The sequence below is a fragment of the Thunnus maccoyii genome, chromosome 1 (assembly GCF_910596095.1).
Source record: "Thunnus maccoyii chromosome 1, fThuMac1.1, whole genome shotgun sequence".
NCBI classification, from domain to species: Eukaryota; Metazoa; Chordata; class Actinopteri; order Scombriformes; family Scombridae; genus Thunnus; species Thunnus maccoyii.
Window position 1 is genome coordinate 32677200 of NC_056533.1, and position 14555 is coordinate 32691754.

Consider the following 14555-nt stretch of genomic DNA (forward strand, 5'->3'; position numbering starts at 1 on the left):
AGGTCACAAGAGGTCATAACATTCCCACAATGAGGAAACCTCCTCCAAATCATTGGGGACTTTGCAAAGCTGCTGCTTTGGCATATTTTATGTCTTTATTTTATACTGAACGTGCAGTGTTCAGTATGAAATATTTCTTCTTTGGAACTAGAAAGAGCAATATAATGAATGAATTTCAAAATTACCAAACCTCAACCTGTAACCATGACAAAAAACCCGGCTCAGGTTGGTAAACAGAGCTCTATCAGCAGCATCACTGTACATTTTTTGCTGCACAGATATGTTGATTATGAAAGTCCAGTATATGTGTGTGCGTGTGTGTGTGTATGCGTGTGTTTGTGTCTGTGTCTGTCTGTGTGCGCGTGCGTGCGTGTGTGCGTGCGTGTGTGTGTGTGTATCCCTGTGTGTGAATCTACAGTGAAAAGAAGTCCTGGCCTTTTGGACGTTCACTCACCTGGTCCCCTCCGGAGAAACTGCAGTTTTGCAGATGACCTGGAGCTGGAGTCGGAGCGAGAAAGTGAACTGGCTCCTGCCACCTCAGTGTCACAGTGAGTTCTATCACCACCACTCTGCCATTGTAATGATGCTGTGCTTACGTGCAAGTGTAAACTTTTGTAATCTGTCAAACCCCTGAGCACTTCTGTCTCTGCTCTATAATGATTCTCTGTTTGGGAAAAGCAGCATTATGTTTGCTAAAGCACTTGCACAGTGAGAGACTGAGACTGATATGAGGAAATGAGTGTTAAGTAACTGCATCGTAATGTAAGTGCACAGTAAGTGAAACAAATGGTGCGACAGTTTTGACCCATGGGACTTCCTGTCTAAACGGTGGGGTAATGATGCAGAGTGGGATTTGCATGCAGCAACGTTGTTGGCAAAGATCACTCTGTGCTCTGCTGACTAAATACGTAACCAGCTGTTCTCATAGAGCAATGCCACATCACATCTCATGCTAAATGGAACCATTGTGAAATACTATTGCTTGTTTCATCCATGACGAGACAACAGTGAGTTAACATAAGCTTGAAAAATGGGGTTCTTTTCAGCAGGTTTGTCGAATTTCTGTGAAAACCTTTTCAATTTCAAGATGAGCCGCAGATTGAATTCCAAATTGCCTACAACTGTGGAGAACGCTCACAACATTGTTGTAAATCTAAGATGCAGCATAGGTTCCTTATTTGGAATGGTTCACAGAAGTCCTATTTCTCTATTTACTTTGTTTTGACATGACAGTGCAATATGTTTTGCTAAATTGAAGAAGAATGGGGAATTGAGAATTTTAACAAAACTGCCACACTTTGGTCACCAAACAAACAGAAGTGACACCTGCAATAACACAGTAGACATGGCCTTTAAAGTGAAACAGAAAGTTGGGATTGTGGTAGGTAGGTAGGTAGGTGGGGGGTAAAAGTTAGAGCTTCCTTGAAAAATATTTCATGTTTCTCATGTTGTTTTGTTTGTCTCTATTAATTTCTATTAATGAAACATTTGTACAATAAGCAAGAGAAAAAAACAGTACAAAAGCTGAAACTGAAGGGGCAACAAGCAAAGGCAAAATACATTGAAGCACAGTTGTTGAAACAAGAGTAGAGTAATTTCTACTAGGACCGTAACTGTACTGAAAATGTTGGTGCTTACTGAGAAATATGATGTGATTAAAGTGTTACCCTCAACACGGATCATAAACTTAACTTTCTGAGCTATCAAAGAATGACAGCCACTGTTGATCAATGGAAACAAGTTAGTTAATATCAAACAGAAACGGTACTGTTAAAGGTCTCCCTGCTCTACAAATAGGGAAATGACCAGTAAGAGAAAAAAGAAGAGTACCTTTTCAGAGAGTAGGAGAAGTATTGAAACATACAAGATGTACACAGCAGATGCACTTTTAACTTCGTAGCTGAATTAAATTAAACAGTCGACACTTCTAAAAACATTTTTGATCTCTGTGAAATTATGATCCTTCAGATTTCTGTTTGAAATTACACATGTATCAACCACTGGGGGCAGCAAATACGCATCGAGAGGCTACCCTGTTAGACAGACAACAGAAGAAGAGCCACTTGTGCATCTAAAAATAGCTTTGACTGAGAGGATTCATCAAATTGTTTTAAAAGAAGAAGGAGAGTAAGAGTAAAGAAGATGGTAAACACTGGTGCAGTAATACTAAACTAAAGATCAAATGATGCGTTCCACATCCCATGAAATCCGAGCATGCATCGGCGTTCACATCACATCCAGTGCATGCATTCATCATTTCCTATGAATCACTTGTGCATTGGAGGCCACTTCATCAGTAACAATGATGACTACTACATAAAGAGGCAACTACAGAGTGGAAATACATTAAACGACTTTTGTTAAAAAATGCTATGACTAATCAAACTTTGGGATTGATAATGAAAAGTTCAACATTTTGGGTAACATGCTTACTTGCTTTCTTGCCATGAGTTAGAAGATTTATGCCACTCTAATATTTGTCTGTTTAATATGAACCTGGAGCCAAGAGTTTTGTCATTGCTGTGAGGTTGCCGGGCAAAACCAGCAAAGACTCCAGGAAATTATTGATCCTGGCAAAGAAATTTTTCGTCTTACAACCCCACATAAAACTGCACATTGACGTTTTTACTCTTGGAGTAAACATATAAAAGTATTAGTTGCAAAATGTACTTAGAGTATTGAAAATAAAAGTACTCATTATGCAAAATATCCCCACGAAGTGTTATATGTATGTATTATACTGTATACATATATTGTATATAGTGCCTATAAAAAGTCATGTTTTATTGTCATCAAACATTGAAACATTGAAAGTGGATTTAATGTGGATTTTTTGACACTGATCAACAGCCCTTTTATGTCAAGATGAAAACAGATCTCTACAAAGAGATCTAAATTAATTACAAATGTAAAAATTATAGAATACATCATCTGTTTTACATGTAAAATACTGATCTGAAAAGTAACTACTAACTACAGCTGTGAAATAAAATAAAGTAATAAATAAAGTAGAGATTTGGAGTAAAAAGTACAATATGTTCCTCTGACATGCAGTGGAGTGGATGTATAAAGTAAACTCAAATAAAAGTACTTCAAAACTGAACTTGAGTAAATGTACTTAGTTACATTCCACCACTGGTGGTACGCTAAGCTAACTGACTCCTAGCTCCAGTTTGATATTAAACAGATGACAGACATGACTGTGGTATCTATCTTATCATTTAATTCCCAGCAAGCAATGAAAAGCGAAACAGTGTTTCCCAAAATGTCAAACTATTCCTTCAAAAATAATAACCTTAGAGTTAGGTTCAGATTTACACATGTTCATCAGCATCAGAGTAAAGATAAGACATGTTCACTCTTCAGTCTCTTCTGTAATTGTAAAACATCTGTCATAAAAGTGGAAAGAAAATGTGTGTACCCATTCAACCCACTATCTATTTCTGGTTATATCACCACCACATAATCCTTTTGTGGTGGAAAATGGATTTCTACTGTATAGTAGCTCACAGAGCACAGTATTTACATTTCATGATATAGTGGTAATTTGAGAAAATACTATGAAAGCTGCATTTGAAAATGAGATGATAGCATCGCCTGTGGAAGAAAATAGATGGACCCATTATGAGACACACAGACCTTGCTCCTCTGCAGTCTTGACACTCATTCACAGCTTTCCAGGGTAATCAACCCTGATGAGTAATAGCACCTCAATAATCCCCACAACATAATAATGGAGGCTAAATGTGCTACAATTACTCTGGGCTTTTAGCTAATGATTTTCAGATATACACACAGATCCCCCAAAACACCAGTCCTTTGTCCTAACTGTAACTCACCTTGGATCATATTCAAAGGCAAACAAACCAAAAGTGAGAAGCTTTTGATGTAAGGCGAGGCAAGGCAAGTTTATTTATATAGCACATTTCAGCAACAAGGCAATGTTTTATGTAAAAGTGCCTTACATAAAACATTAAAAGCATCGAGACAAAGTGCAAAAGAAACACATCATAGAAAGGACACTTAAATACAATTAAAAACAGTCATTAAAAAGCCAAGTGAATAGCAAACAAAAACAAGCTAAAATAGAATAAGACAGGTATAAAATGCAAGAATAAAAGTTACCGTGCTGTGTAAGAAATTAATAATTATTGGATTTAGGAGGAAACGTCTTCAGTCTTGATTTAAAACAACTGAGAGTTGCAGCAGACCTGCAGTTCTCTGGGAGTTTGTTCCAGATATGTGGAGCATAAATACTGAACGTTGCCTCTCTGTGTTTAGTTTTGACTCTGGGGACAGAAAGCAGACCTGTCCCAGACGACCTAAGAGGTCTGGATGGTTCATAACGTAACAGCAGATCAGAGATGTTTTTTGGCTCTAAACCATTCACTGCTTTATAAACAACCAGTGGTATTTTAAAATCAATTACATAGATGGAACAGTAACAGTTTGGGTATGAAGGCCATGTCAACCATCTATTCATTGATCCACAGAGACACTGAGATGTTTTAAACTCGAAAAATAAAACAAGTTTAAACAGTGTTTTTGGAAGATTCACCTAATTTTTACAGGGTTTTACAGGGTTATGTTTTCTTACTCTTTCTCTGATACAGGAATTTTGGCAGAAAAACAAAAATCAACAGTACCCACTGCAGTCTGTTAAAATACTTTCCCTTGGAGAAGTTACAAAATATGAACATTTGAGTGATTACTTACTAATCTATATTGGACATATGTTCATTTTCTGAAAGTAATTTATGGTCTCATTTCACTGCATTAAGCTCCATTATTAAAAGTCCAAATGAAATTAAATAGTCTATTTAACAGTCATATCTACTCTGAATACCACATTTTCTGTGCTCTCCTTTTAGACAAAAAAACTTGTTTTCATGATGTCACCACCTGTGTTTGCATTAATATGTTGGAATACCAACTAATAGATGAAGAATTTCATCTACGTAGCACGCTGAAATAGGTTTTGCTTGCTGCAATCATTCCTCCTGTTCATACTGACCTTTAGAAGATCCTCCCCGAATGTGCTCACCATGTACGTGATGGGAGACAACATGTACTCCTTGTTTGAGCAAAAATGTATTCAGAAAGTTTATCTGAAGTTAATATGAAACTTCAGCAATCTGATTTAATCAAATCAAGTGGATATCTTCCAAAGTTAGTCTTTTTGGAAGCATATTAACAAAAAGAGGGAGTTTTGTACTAAAAAGGCTGTAAATTGGACAGATATTGACTTGATTTGACTAATTTGAAGCCTGGAGCCTCCTATTAGCTTAGGATAAACGTTTTAATACCTTTTTGCACAAAATGAGGACTGTGGATTTTGGCTCCCATCACTTACATTGAAAGCGCATTAGGAGGGGATCTTCTAATGGTCAGTATGAACAGGAGGAATGATTACAGCAAGCAAAACCTGTTTCAGTGGTTACATGGGCACCTGACTATTGTTTTAAGACAGACTTGAACAATTGTGAACCCGTCCTTTAAACCATATGTGCATAACGTCAGCGTTCTATCATTGACAGAGCAGATGATCACACTGACTAACAGCCAGACAACCAGTCTGCCACACAACACAACAGAGCACATTAGCTAACATTAGCTTTCATGCTATAGTGTCCTTATTATCTAACTTGCAAACAGGAACACTTCTTGTCTTGTCCTGCACCTTAGCTTGTTGAACAAGCCGCCAAATAAACATTCACTGGAGAAAAGTGCATCATTAATGTCAGTTTGTAGTTTATAGCTAATTATCTGCCCAGCTGCAGCACATTAAACAGCATGTAAACATGTAAACTGCAAATGCCACTTAAGTCCATTTAGATACTTTTCAATACCACTGACACAACATGCTGTCTGCCCACAGCTTGGGGGCTACAGGTGAGAGCTACGACCTTGTGTTGATTTACCCCGATAATTATTAGGTAGCCTTTGGCAACGTTTTTTAGCCTTGGCATAAACAATTCAAAGATAGAAATCAAGGGATACTGTGTACTGAATGGTCATATCAAACCCTTTCACAGACTGACCGAGTCTCACCGAAGAGCCATCCGGGTGATCCAGAGAATGCGCTATTTTGTGGCTAAGAGAAATTTCCAGGTCAGTATGACAGTATTGTATTGTGAATAACTTTTTTAATTTATGCGCATTGGAAAACTGTTGCTTTTCAGACATCTTTTATTTTTAAAAAAAATAAGCTGAAATTGAAAAACCCATCTGCATCCTCACAGTACTTGTGAAACTAACTGGAGGTTTTTCAGTGTCATCATTTTCTTATGCTCATTAAGACTGATTAATTTATCATTTATATTAATTTATCATGTGTGCAAAAAGTAAGCAGGGATTTTGAAGAGGTTCACAAAATAGATTGACTAGTGCCTGAGGAAAATTGCATAAACCCTAGTGCTGTATTTTTTGGAGGTTTTATTTCTTGATTTAACAATTCCAAGCCTTTTTTATAGCAAGCTCGTAAGCCATATGATGTTCGAGACGTGATTGAGCAATACTCCCAGGGTCACCTCAACCTCATGGTGCGAATCAAGGAGCTGCAGAGAAGGTACATAATTTAACTTAGATAAGCTTGATATGAATTACATCAACTGAGTAATGCATGAACAGATGTTTTTTTTTCTTTTTCTTTTGCATGCAAAATCTCATTAAGGGAAGAGAGTAAGAAAATGAGAGATGCAGATGCAGAGAGAGCATGTAAACATATTCCCCTGACTTGAGCCTCTCATTGTTTCTCTCAGACTGGACCACTCATTAGGGAAGATAACTTTGTTCCAGTCGGGTACAGGTAATGAATCACTTCACTGCTCTCTTAAAATATATTAACTATGGAGCAAACCACAGTCCTAATCCTCATGTCTTGTTATTTACTTGACTATTGTCTCCCTCTGAAGACAGAGCCAAAGACAAAGGCACCAACTCTATTGGATCCAGACTAAACAGGATGGAGGAAAAGGTGGGACGTGTGCAACCTCAGTGGGAAATAAGAACAATATTCATTGAACTTTTCAATCTGGCTGGGTTTGTCTTTTATTCAAATTTTTTGCTTTAGCCAAACTAACAAATAAGCTTTCTCTCAAGAGGATATCGACAGTACACTTGCAGGTCCACTATACATGTGGCTCTGCTCTTGTTAATTTAAATATAAAACTTTATAAGTTTGCTAGTTCTGGTGTGAGAAAACAGAAATCTTAAAATGCCAAACAAAAATGCTGCATCACAACCACCTCCCCAACACCCATCCCAAGAGTGTATCACATTTCTGCCTTGCCACCGTGTATAAAACTATAATCCTAAAGCTCTGTTTTGTCTGTTAAACCTGTAATGAATTTTAATGTTAATTACAAATTATTCTTGAAATTCAATTTTGCTTGAATGCACCATAATAAACCATGCGTACTATAATGTATTTTGTCTCACACAAGGCAGTTAAATTACATGAATGACATAATTGGTATATTCTCCTGTGTTTGAACTCACAGATGCTCCCAAACGTATTTAATTTTGTTTGAATGACTAAAAAGCATAATTAGCAGTGAATTCAAATCTGGGCCAGCATGTAATTTTGAAAGGTTTCTTTCATCAATATTTGATTCAACTCTTGTAGATAACACACATGGACCAGACGCTGAACTGCATCGCAGAGTCCCTTGCCTTTCTGCTAGACCAGAGGGACGTCGGTGGGGGTGAAGGTGGAGGCAGGCCAAGGCCACGGCTTGGACGGACCATCAACGTCCTCCCCAGTCAGGACAGCCTGCCAAGCTATGACCAGCTGTCTTCATCACCCTCGTCCTTCTCCTCTAACACTGCCAGCACCGCTGCCTGTCCCAACCCTCCCCTCAACCCCACCACCAGTCAGGAGGAGAGCTGAAACCTGAAACCAAATCTATCTATCTATCTATCTATCTATCTATCTATCTATCTATCTATCTATCTATTTAAGCAGCTAGCAGCTGCTTTGCTGATTGTTGACAGCATGATATATATGTGGAATGTCTCATCAGAGCATGTGGAATATATGGGACATATGTGTGAGAGAAACATCATAACCAATGTTTCGACACTCATTTCTCAGCATATCACATCAGCATTAGTTTGATCTTCTTGGAGTACAAAGTTCCTTAGAATTGATAGGAATTGTTAGATGCCTTTTATGAGTATTATACCTACTTGAAATTCATTCAGGGTAATGCCAAAGACATTGCCACTGCCATGGCATTGTGTAACTGTGATTCAATATGCTATACTCTTTTGAAGTAATATTAAATTTTAAATGCATGTATCTTCATGGTGAGGCCTTAAATTTCAATATTTCATTTGAAAACTTTTAGTTCAATCAAAAGCTGTTTTCACCGTTTTGATTTTGTCTCACTTGTTTTTGTAAATGTTTAGAGATATTCTATAGCAATAAAAGATTGTAGTAATTATGATGCCTCTGTGTGATGTGTCTGGTGCCTTTAGGAAACTCTGACTATAACAGATAAGAAAAATATTTCAGTTTAAATTAGTTTTTTTTTTTTCTATTGCCAGAGGTTTGATAGAAAACATGAAGCTACACTTTTTCCTCCTCAGTCATCAATCAAATGGATGGTTCACCTTTCAGTTCAAGAGGAATCTTTCAAGTGGCTGTTTCCTTCGATTCACTCTTCACTCGTGTTGGCAGTAGAATTTCCTTTATCACTGTGAGGTGGGGGTTGCTATGTTGTGTCCTCACTGACTTATGGAAATAGCCAAAAGCATGGCTAATACCATGGTCTTTAGACAGGTGACCTTTGGGCGGCAGATGGTGACCTTTTCCCTGCTAGCCATCCATGGGGTGTCCAGGCATTCCTTCACACAAGTGGCCATGTGGAGAAAAGGCCCAAATGACCATCTGCCTCTAGTGTCCACAACAATGGGCTCCACCCTCCTAAAGTGTGCTGAGTGTGGTTGGCCTTTGTGTTGATCAGGAGGTGGGTGAGGGGAGAGTTTCATTAGGGTGTGGAGGTTTGAAAACTTTTTTTTTTTTTTTTGAGGTAATTAGTGCTATCTGGGGTATTGGGACAGGAAATCATTACAGCAGTCATAAACAATAAACAATGAGGAGTATCCATCCATCTAAACAACAGTAAAACTAAATTGCCTTAGATGCATCATTGATTAGTTAATGTAAAAATATTTGGATATAAGGCTACAATTTACAAAGATGCTATTTTTTTTCTTTTGCTTGAATAAATGTATTGGTTTTAATATTTTTTTACACATAAAACAAAGAAACAAAAGAGAAAACATGTTAAAAAAAAGGAACAAACATACTGGAAAAAGAAAAGTTATACAGTAGTAGTTCAGCATACTGTCATACATAAACTACACTTCTTCATCACTTCATCAGTAGTAGGTAGGGTAACTCCAGATGATGACTAAGATGCTATTAAGCTATAAATGTACAAAGATGCAACTGTGTGGACCATTTTTAATGCTTTTTGATGGGTTTCACTTAAATCCTCCAAACTTTTGGATCCCTGATTCCTGAATGCCTTATACATAAGGCCATTGACTGGTACTTGACTGGATATATATGTCAAAGAACAGCCAAACTACACTTAGATGGCTTCCTTCCCTGCAATTTCCATATTGAAAATCTGATTATTTTTGACAATTGGATCAAAGCCTGATAAAAAAAAGCTATAATCTTGAGGTTTAACGCTGTTTCCACGGCTGAGTGTAACATACATTCTGCAATATTATTGTAATATCAGCTAACACAGTCACTGCAGTATTAATTGTTAATGTAGGATTTATTTGCTGGTGATGTACTGAGCAGCTTGTAGTATAAATTGCTGAGGGAGTTTAATTAAGGTAGTGGGTGGGAAACTGGGAACCCATGGGACCCTTTGGACCCATGGGACAGTTTGACTGTAGATCTAAGATCATAAGATCACCAGTGCAGAAATAATAATAGTTAACATGGTCATCCTTAGTCTTTAGATAGTTGAAAATGTAAATCTGATGTTTGCTCTTTCTTTTGTGCATGTATGTAAATATAAATGCAGTGTTCTTGCGAAGGTGGCACACGAATAAACATGAGCCAAAGTGAGAATAAACATTAGTAGAATTGGTTTGGGCACATGTCAATGATAATAGCTGCTTTGACTATGAAAAGGGCCCAAGTGAAAAGAGAAAAGTTGAGGAAAGATCTGGGGGGTTGAAGAGCTCCAAAGGCTGATTTGCAGGTGAAATAGATGGCACACTCTGCTTTGTGGCCATTGTCCTGCTCTCCGGCCAGATGGTCGCTTGAAATTCTTTAGAGCTGAAGCCCCAACACTGTGGGAGTGAATATGCTTTCTGTGGGATGTGACCTTTCTAATGGGCTAATGTGGCAGTTACAGTTCTTATTAACGGATATAATTTTAAGCCTGACAGCACAGTCCTTATAATTGTGATTATGAAACATCTCATAATACAAGCCAGAAAATGCAATTACTTTAAAACGTTTTTTTTTTCTTCTTTCGATTGCCAACTCGCAACTTGAATTGATTTTTCCACAACTTTAGAGAGACAGTTATTATTAGCTAAGTCATCTGTAGTTGCCATAAAGTCAGCATAAAACCAAAGATGTACTTTTTCATAAGATTGCGGTCATATTGAAAAACTAGTCATCTGAAACCTAAGTGTCTGCAATTATAGAACTCCAGAGTGAGTTTTTTATGCCATAAAGTTATCACAGCAGCTTTTAGATTGAGTGTTTTTGTACTTTTAATACCTAAAACTGCAGGTGAACATTCTAAGAAAAAACTGTTGCCGTGTTGAACATACAAAGCTGACATGTGGTTTGACAGCATGGGATTAGAAAGCTTGAAATCTGTTTGCTGCGAGGATTTCTTCCAGAATTAAATTTGCTTCAGGCAAACACACAGCGAAAACAGACATGTTGTCATTTAAACATTATCTTAGTAAATTAAAAAAACTGTGTTTTTTTGCATACTATCTATGGGCTGCAGCTCACATGAAAGCTTTACATAAACAAGTCTGGACTCAGCTTTGTGAGGTACTGGTTGTAGATTGATGTTCTCTGAACAACTGTGTCACAATTAACTGAAGATAGAGTCCTTTGGAACAAAATTACAGTGCTGTGAGTGCTCTACACATTGACTGAATAAGCAGGGTTGACGTGCTGGGTGCAAATAACTCACTGAATTAACATTTGTCAACAAATTCATTTGGACAGTGGATTGTTATGTTTTTGTCTGTATATGAAAAATGTTGTTGTGCAAAAGTATATTTCCCCAAGCAGACAGCGGAAAATGTCACAATCACTCAATCAGAAGTGCAGTTAGTGTCAGTCATATAACAGTTTATTAAAACTGCAACATTTATAGACATGTACACGCTCATTTGTTCTGAATCTCAGTTAACTTTAGGCAAACATGACGAGAACAAAATAGTTGTTTTCTATACAGTTAACAGCAGCAGCTCAGTATATTACAAGAATTCACTAACAAGGTAAACAGCTGACAAAGAGATGAAACATACAGAAACGAAAATGTATATTCAGTCTCACAAAACAAAACAATACTGATGAAAAACAAAAACAAATGTTAAATAAAAGTGTCCATAAATAGAATCAAATAAATAACTCAAACTTCCACACAAATTTGGCACAAATGCCAAAATTGATGATAAAATAAAATTAAATGAACATAAAATAAGTGAAATAAAATAAAATAAAATAAAATAAAATCCATTTGGTGCAGCAAATTAGACCATGGTCCAGTCCATGGAAATGTATGTATAGAAATGTAAATAGTCCATTTTCAGCATGTTCATCTTATTGTTTTGCACAGAGCTGCTTCACTGGAACTTGTGAGAAAAGGATTCAGGACGCTCTTTGTTTCTGAAGTCCTTCTTCTCTTTACGAAGAAATCTGCCAAGAAAAAGAAAAAAAAGGAAATGTTAATTCAATTAATTATTACTGAATCAACGTGGATTACACGAACTAATTAACTCTTTATGAATCTGTGTCTGACTTGTTCCTTACCTGTAATTCGTGTATTGCTTCTGGGCTTGACTGCCGGCTTTGAGAGCCTCCTCTTCCTCCGGACGGGCGTCACTTCAGCGGGACACTTGGGTGTGTTGGAGATACTGGGGCAGTTCTCCTGGTTGGTCGCTGCGCCCAGCCTGTCATCACCTTCAGTGTCTGGAGAACAGACAGCTGCGTCCTGCATCTCCTCGGACTCCTGGTAGAGAGCAGCAGCGCAGTGTGCGGGGATTTCCTCCCACTGAAACCTGCCAGGCAGTGGCGTGTCAGTCTGGAAGTTGAAGTTCCAGCGGCGGCTGTCCTGCTCAGTGATTTCCTTCAGCTTCAGCTTCAAGTCTCGGCGCAGCTGGTCGTGGTCCACTGGGCCAAACAGACTCCTACACACCGACTCTCTGCGCCTGATGGGATTCATCCTCCAAATGCTCCTAATGGACTTTTGGTGTAGTTTAAGGGGAAGCTGCTGTTGGCTGTCTCCCTCTGGTCTCTCCTGGTCATCACAGAGCTGCGGGGAGATTTAAGGACTGCAGGGCGCACGGTGCTCTGTTTGTACACAATGAGCAGAGGCTGCTGATTGGTTGAAACTCTCTGAATTGGCGCATGAGAGGAGGGGGAGATATCCATTCATTGTGTGGAGCTCACAAAGACCATCAATAGAAGACTCTTGTCCCATGCAAATAGCCTGAGTGTGATAAAGTCCGTCCCAAACATCTTAACGGTCATTATTTACTTCAGATAAAAACGTGCCCTTCTATCTGCTGTGATGTGTTAATGTCCTGAGAATTTCTAGAAATCTCGTCACTGTGACAGTTTATCTTTCTTTCAATTTGAATGGTTGCAAATTCTTAGAAAGAGCAAAACAACATGGGATCCTAAAAACCTCGACCTTGCAGCTGTTTTTCTGGTAACACTTTATAACAAGGATACAACTCACACTGTATACTGAAGTAATGCTTAACTAATGCATGAGTCATGATGATTTAATGTATGAATTAATGCAGGATGTATCATGAATTCCTGTTGCTCACCATTAACAAATGCCCTCAGGCAATTAGTTAAGACTTTATAGGTAGTCAGTTAATGAATGTCAATTCAAAGTTACTTCACACATCACACGTTATTATCTGTTTCTTTCACATCGGTTAAGTTCTAGAGTACAAATAAACAAGCCCACACCCCCACAAAACGTCAGCTCAGCCCTGCAGCGGTGGACCGCACCCTCTGATATGGTCTGAATACAGCCTAATTGATATATCACCAAAGTAGTTGAATTCCAGGTATAGTAAAAGGCACACTGGTCAAACATCTACATGTTAGTGCATGACTCAATGGTCTTTATTCCAGACCACTAGACAGATATATTGTACATGATCAAGTTGTATATATAATTTTAATATTATACCCCCAGTAACTGACAATTAATGTATGAAGTAACTGAATTTAGATTTATTCATTGACTATCTTTTAAGTGTAAACTAATCACATAAAGTCGTGGTGATTTGATCAATTGCTAATGGTCAGCAACAGAAATTCATGATACACCCTGCATTAATTCATGAATTAAATCATCAGGACTCATGCTTTAGTTAAGCATTATTTGTACCCGTATTATAAAGTGTTACCATTTCTCTGGATGAAGCAGTGAAATTTAGCCACTAGGGAAAAGTGAGTAGCCACTACTGGCATTGCTGCCTGCCAGCTAGAGAGGAAGTCTTGTGGCCAAAATGAGATTAAAGTAAGTATATGGTCCAAAATGAAAACTTGTTCAAATCAGGGGATGAGATATTATTTAAGACTTGGTGGAGTAAATAAAAAGGCAATACAGTATTGAAAATAAGAGATTTCCTCTCACATTAGAGTTCTGTTTTTTAAATATGCTTTAGAAACCCAGTTCTGTTTGCTTACCTCGTAATTCATATTATAATTTCTACTTGATTTAACATTTTGTTTGGTAGCTTGCTCTTTTTAACCTTCATTTATTCAGAGAAGTTTTGCTGAGATCATCCTGCTCTTACTCACATTCATAGCAGGAAGCTGGCCTATAAAGCTGCAGTCTGATCCGGCAGCCAGTGAGCAGCTCCATTGAAGCAGCCGGGGAAACTCAGCAGAGGTAATGAGGGAAGGGGCTTTTCACTTTCCCACCCAGAGTGATCCTGCTGATTAAACCGGCGACCTTCCAGGCTCAAGCCTGCTTCTCTAAGCTTTGCCTCCACTGTCCATTGACTAGACACACAGCTTCACTGTACCTTTTTCGTAAAGAAATGTTTGGAGTAATATGGATGTTGCTGTGATGTTTTATATATGATAACATTATAAGATTTGATTAATTTGCATTTTGTCATTTTTCAACCCCTTTCCAATCTTTAGTATGATGTTTTCTTTACTTACAAACCTGGATATCAATGTGTTTGCTCAAGATGTTTCATTCACTAGTTGAACTAATTTCTGTGGTATATGAAACTCTTGTGATGCTTCCCTGTATACCTTATGAAGCTCAAACAGACTGAAACAGCATAAACTA

The 14555-nt window shown here is 37.9% G+C and overlaps 2 protein-coding genes across 2 annotated transcripts in view; one reads left to right on the top strand and one right to left on the bottom strand.

Moving 5' to 3' along the window:
- kcnq1.1 (potassium voltage-gated channel, KQT-like subfamily, member 1.1) overlaps positions 1-8447 on the top strand; it is a 53515-nt gene extending 45068 nt beyond the window's left edge. Inside the window, exons 12-17 of the mRNA XM_042418482.1 lie at positions 419-548; positions 6036-6111; positions 6474-6568; positions 6762-6808; positions 6915-6976; positions 7628-8447. Coding sequence (XP_042274416.1) covers positions 419-548; positions 6036-6111; positions 6474-6568; positions 6762-6808; positions 6915-6976; positions 7628-7891 — 674 coding nt within the window. The 3' untranslated portion in view covers positions 7892-8447. The remainder of the gene's footprint in view (positions 1-418; positions 549-6035; positions 6112-6473; positions 6569-6761; positions 6809-6914; positions 6977-7627) is intronic.
- Positions 8448-11371: 2924 nt separating this feature from the next.
- On the bottom strand, positions 11372-12980 carry cdkn1ca (cyclin-dependent kinase inhibitor 1Ca). The gene is made up of 2 exons (XM_042416022.1): positions 12038-12980; positions 11372-11923 (listed from the first exon to the last, which is right to left on the bottom strand). The coding sequence occupies exons 1-2, from the start codon at positions 12447-12449 to the stop codon at positions 11823-11825; spliced, it is 513 nt and encodes a 170-aa protein (XP_042271956.1). The 5' UTR covers positions 12450-12980; the 3' UTR covers positions 11372-11822.
- Between the last annotated feature and the right edge of the window lie 1575 nt (positions 12981-14555).

Coding starts and splice junctions, on each gene's coding strand:
- cdkn1ca (XM_042416022.1), bottom strand. CDS start 12,449: ATGAATCCCATCAGGCGCAGAGAGTCGGTGTGTAGGAGTCTGTTTGGC. Junction 11,924..12,037: donor AAGCAATACACGAATTACAG/GTAAGGAACAAG, acceptor TTTTCTTGGCAG/ATTTCTTCGTAAAGAGAAGA.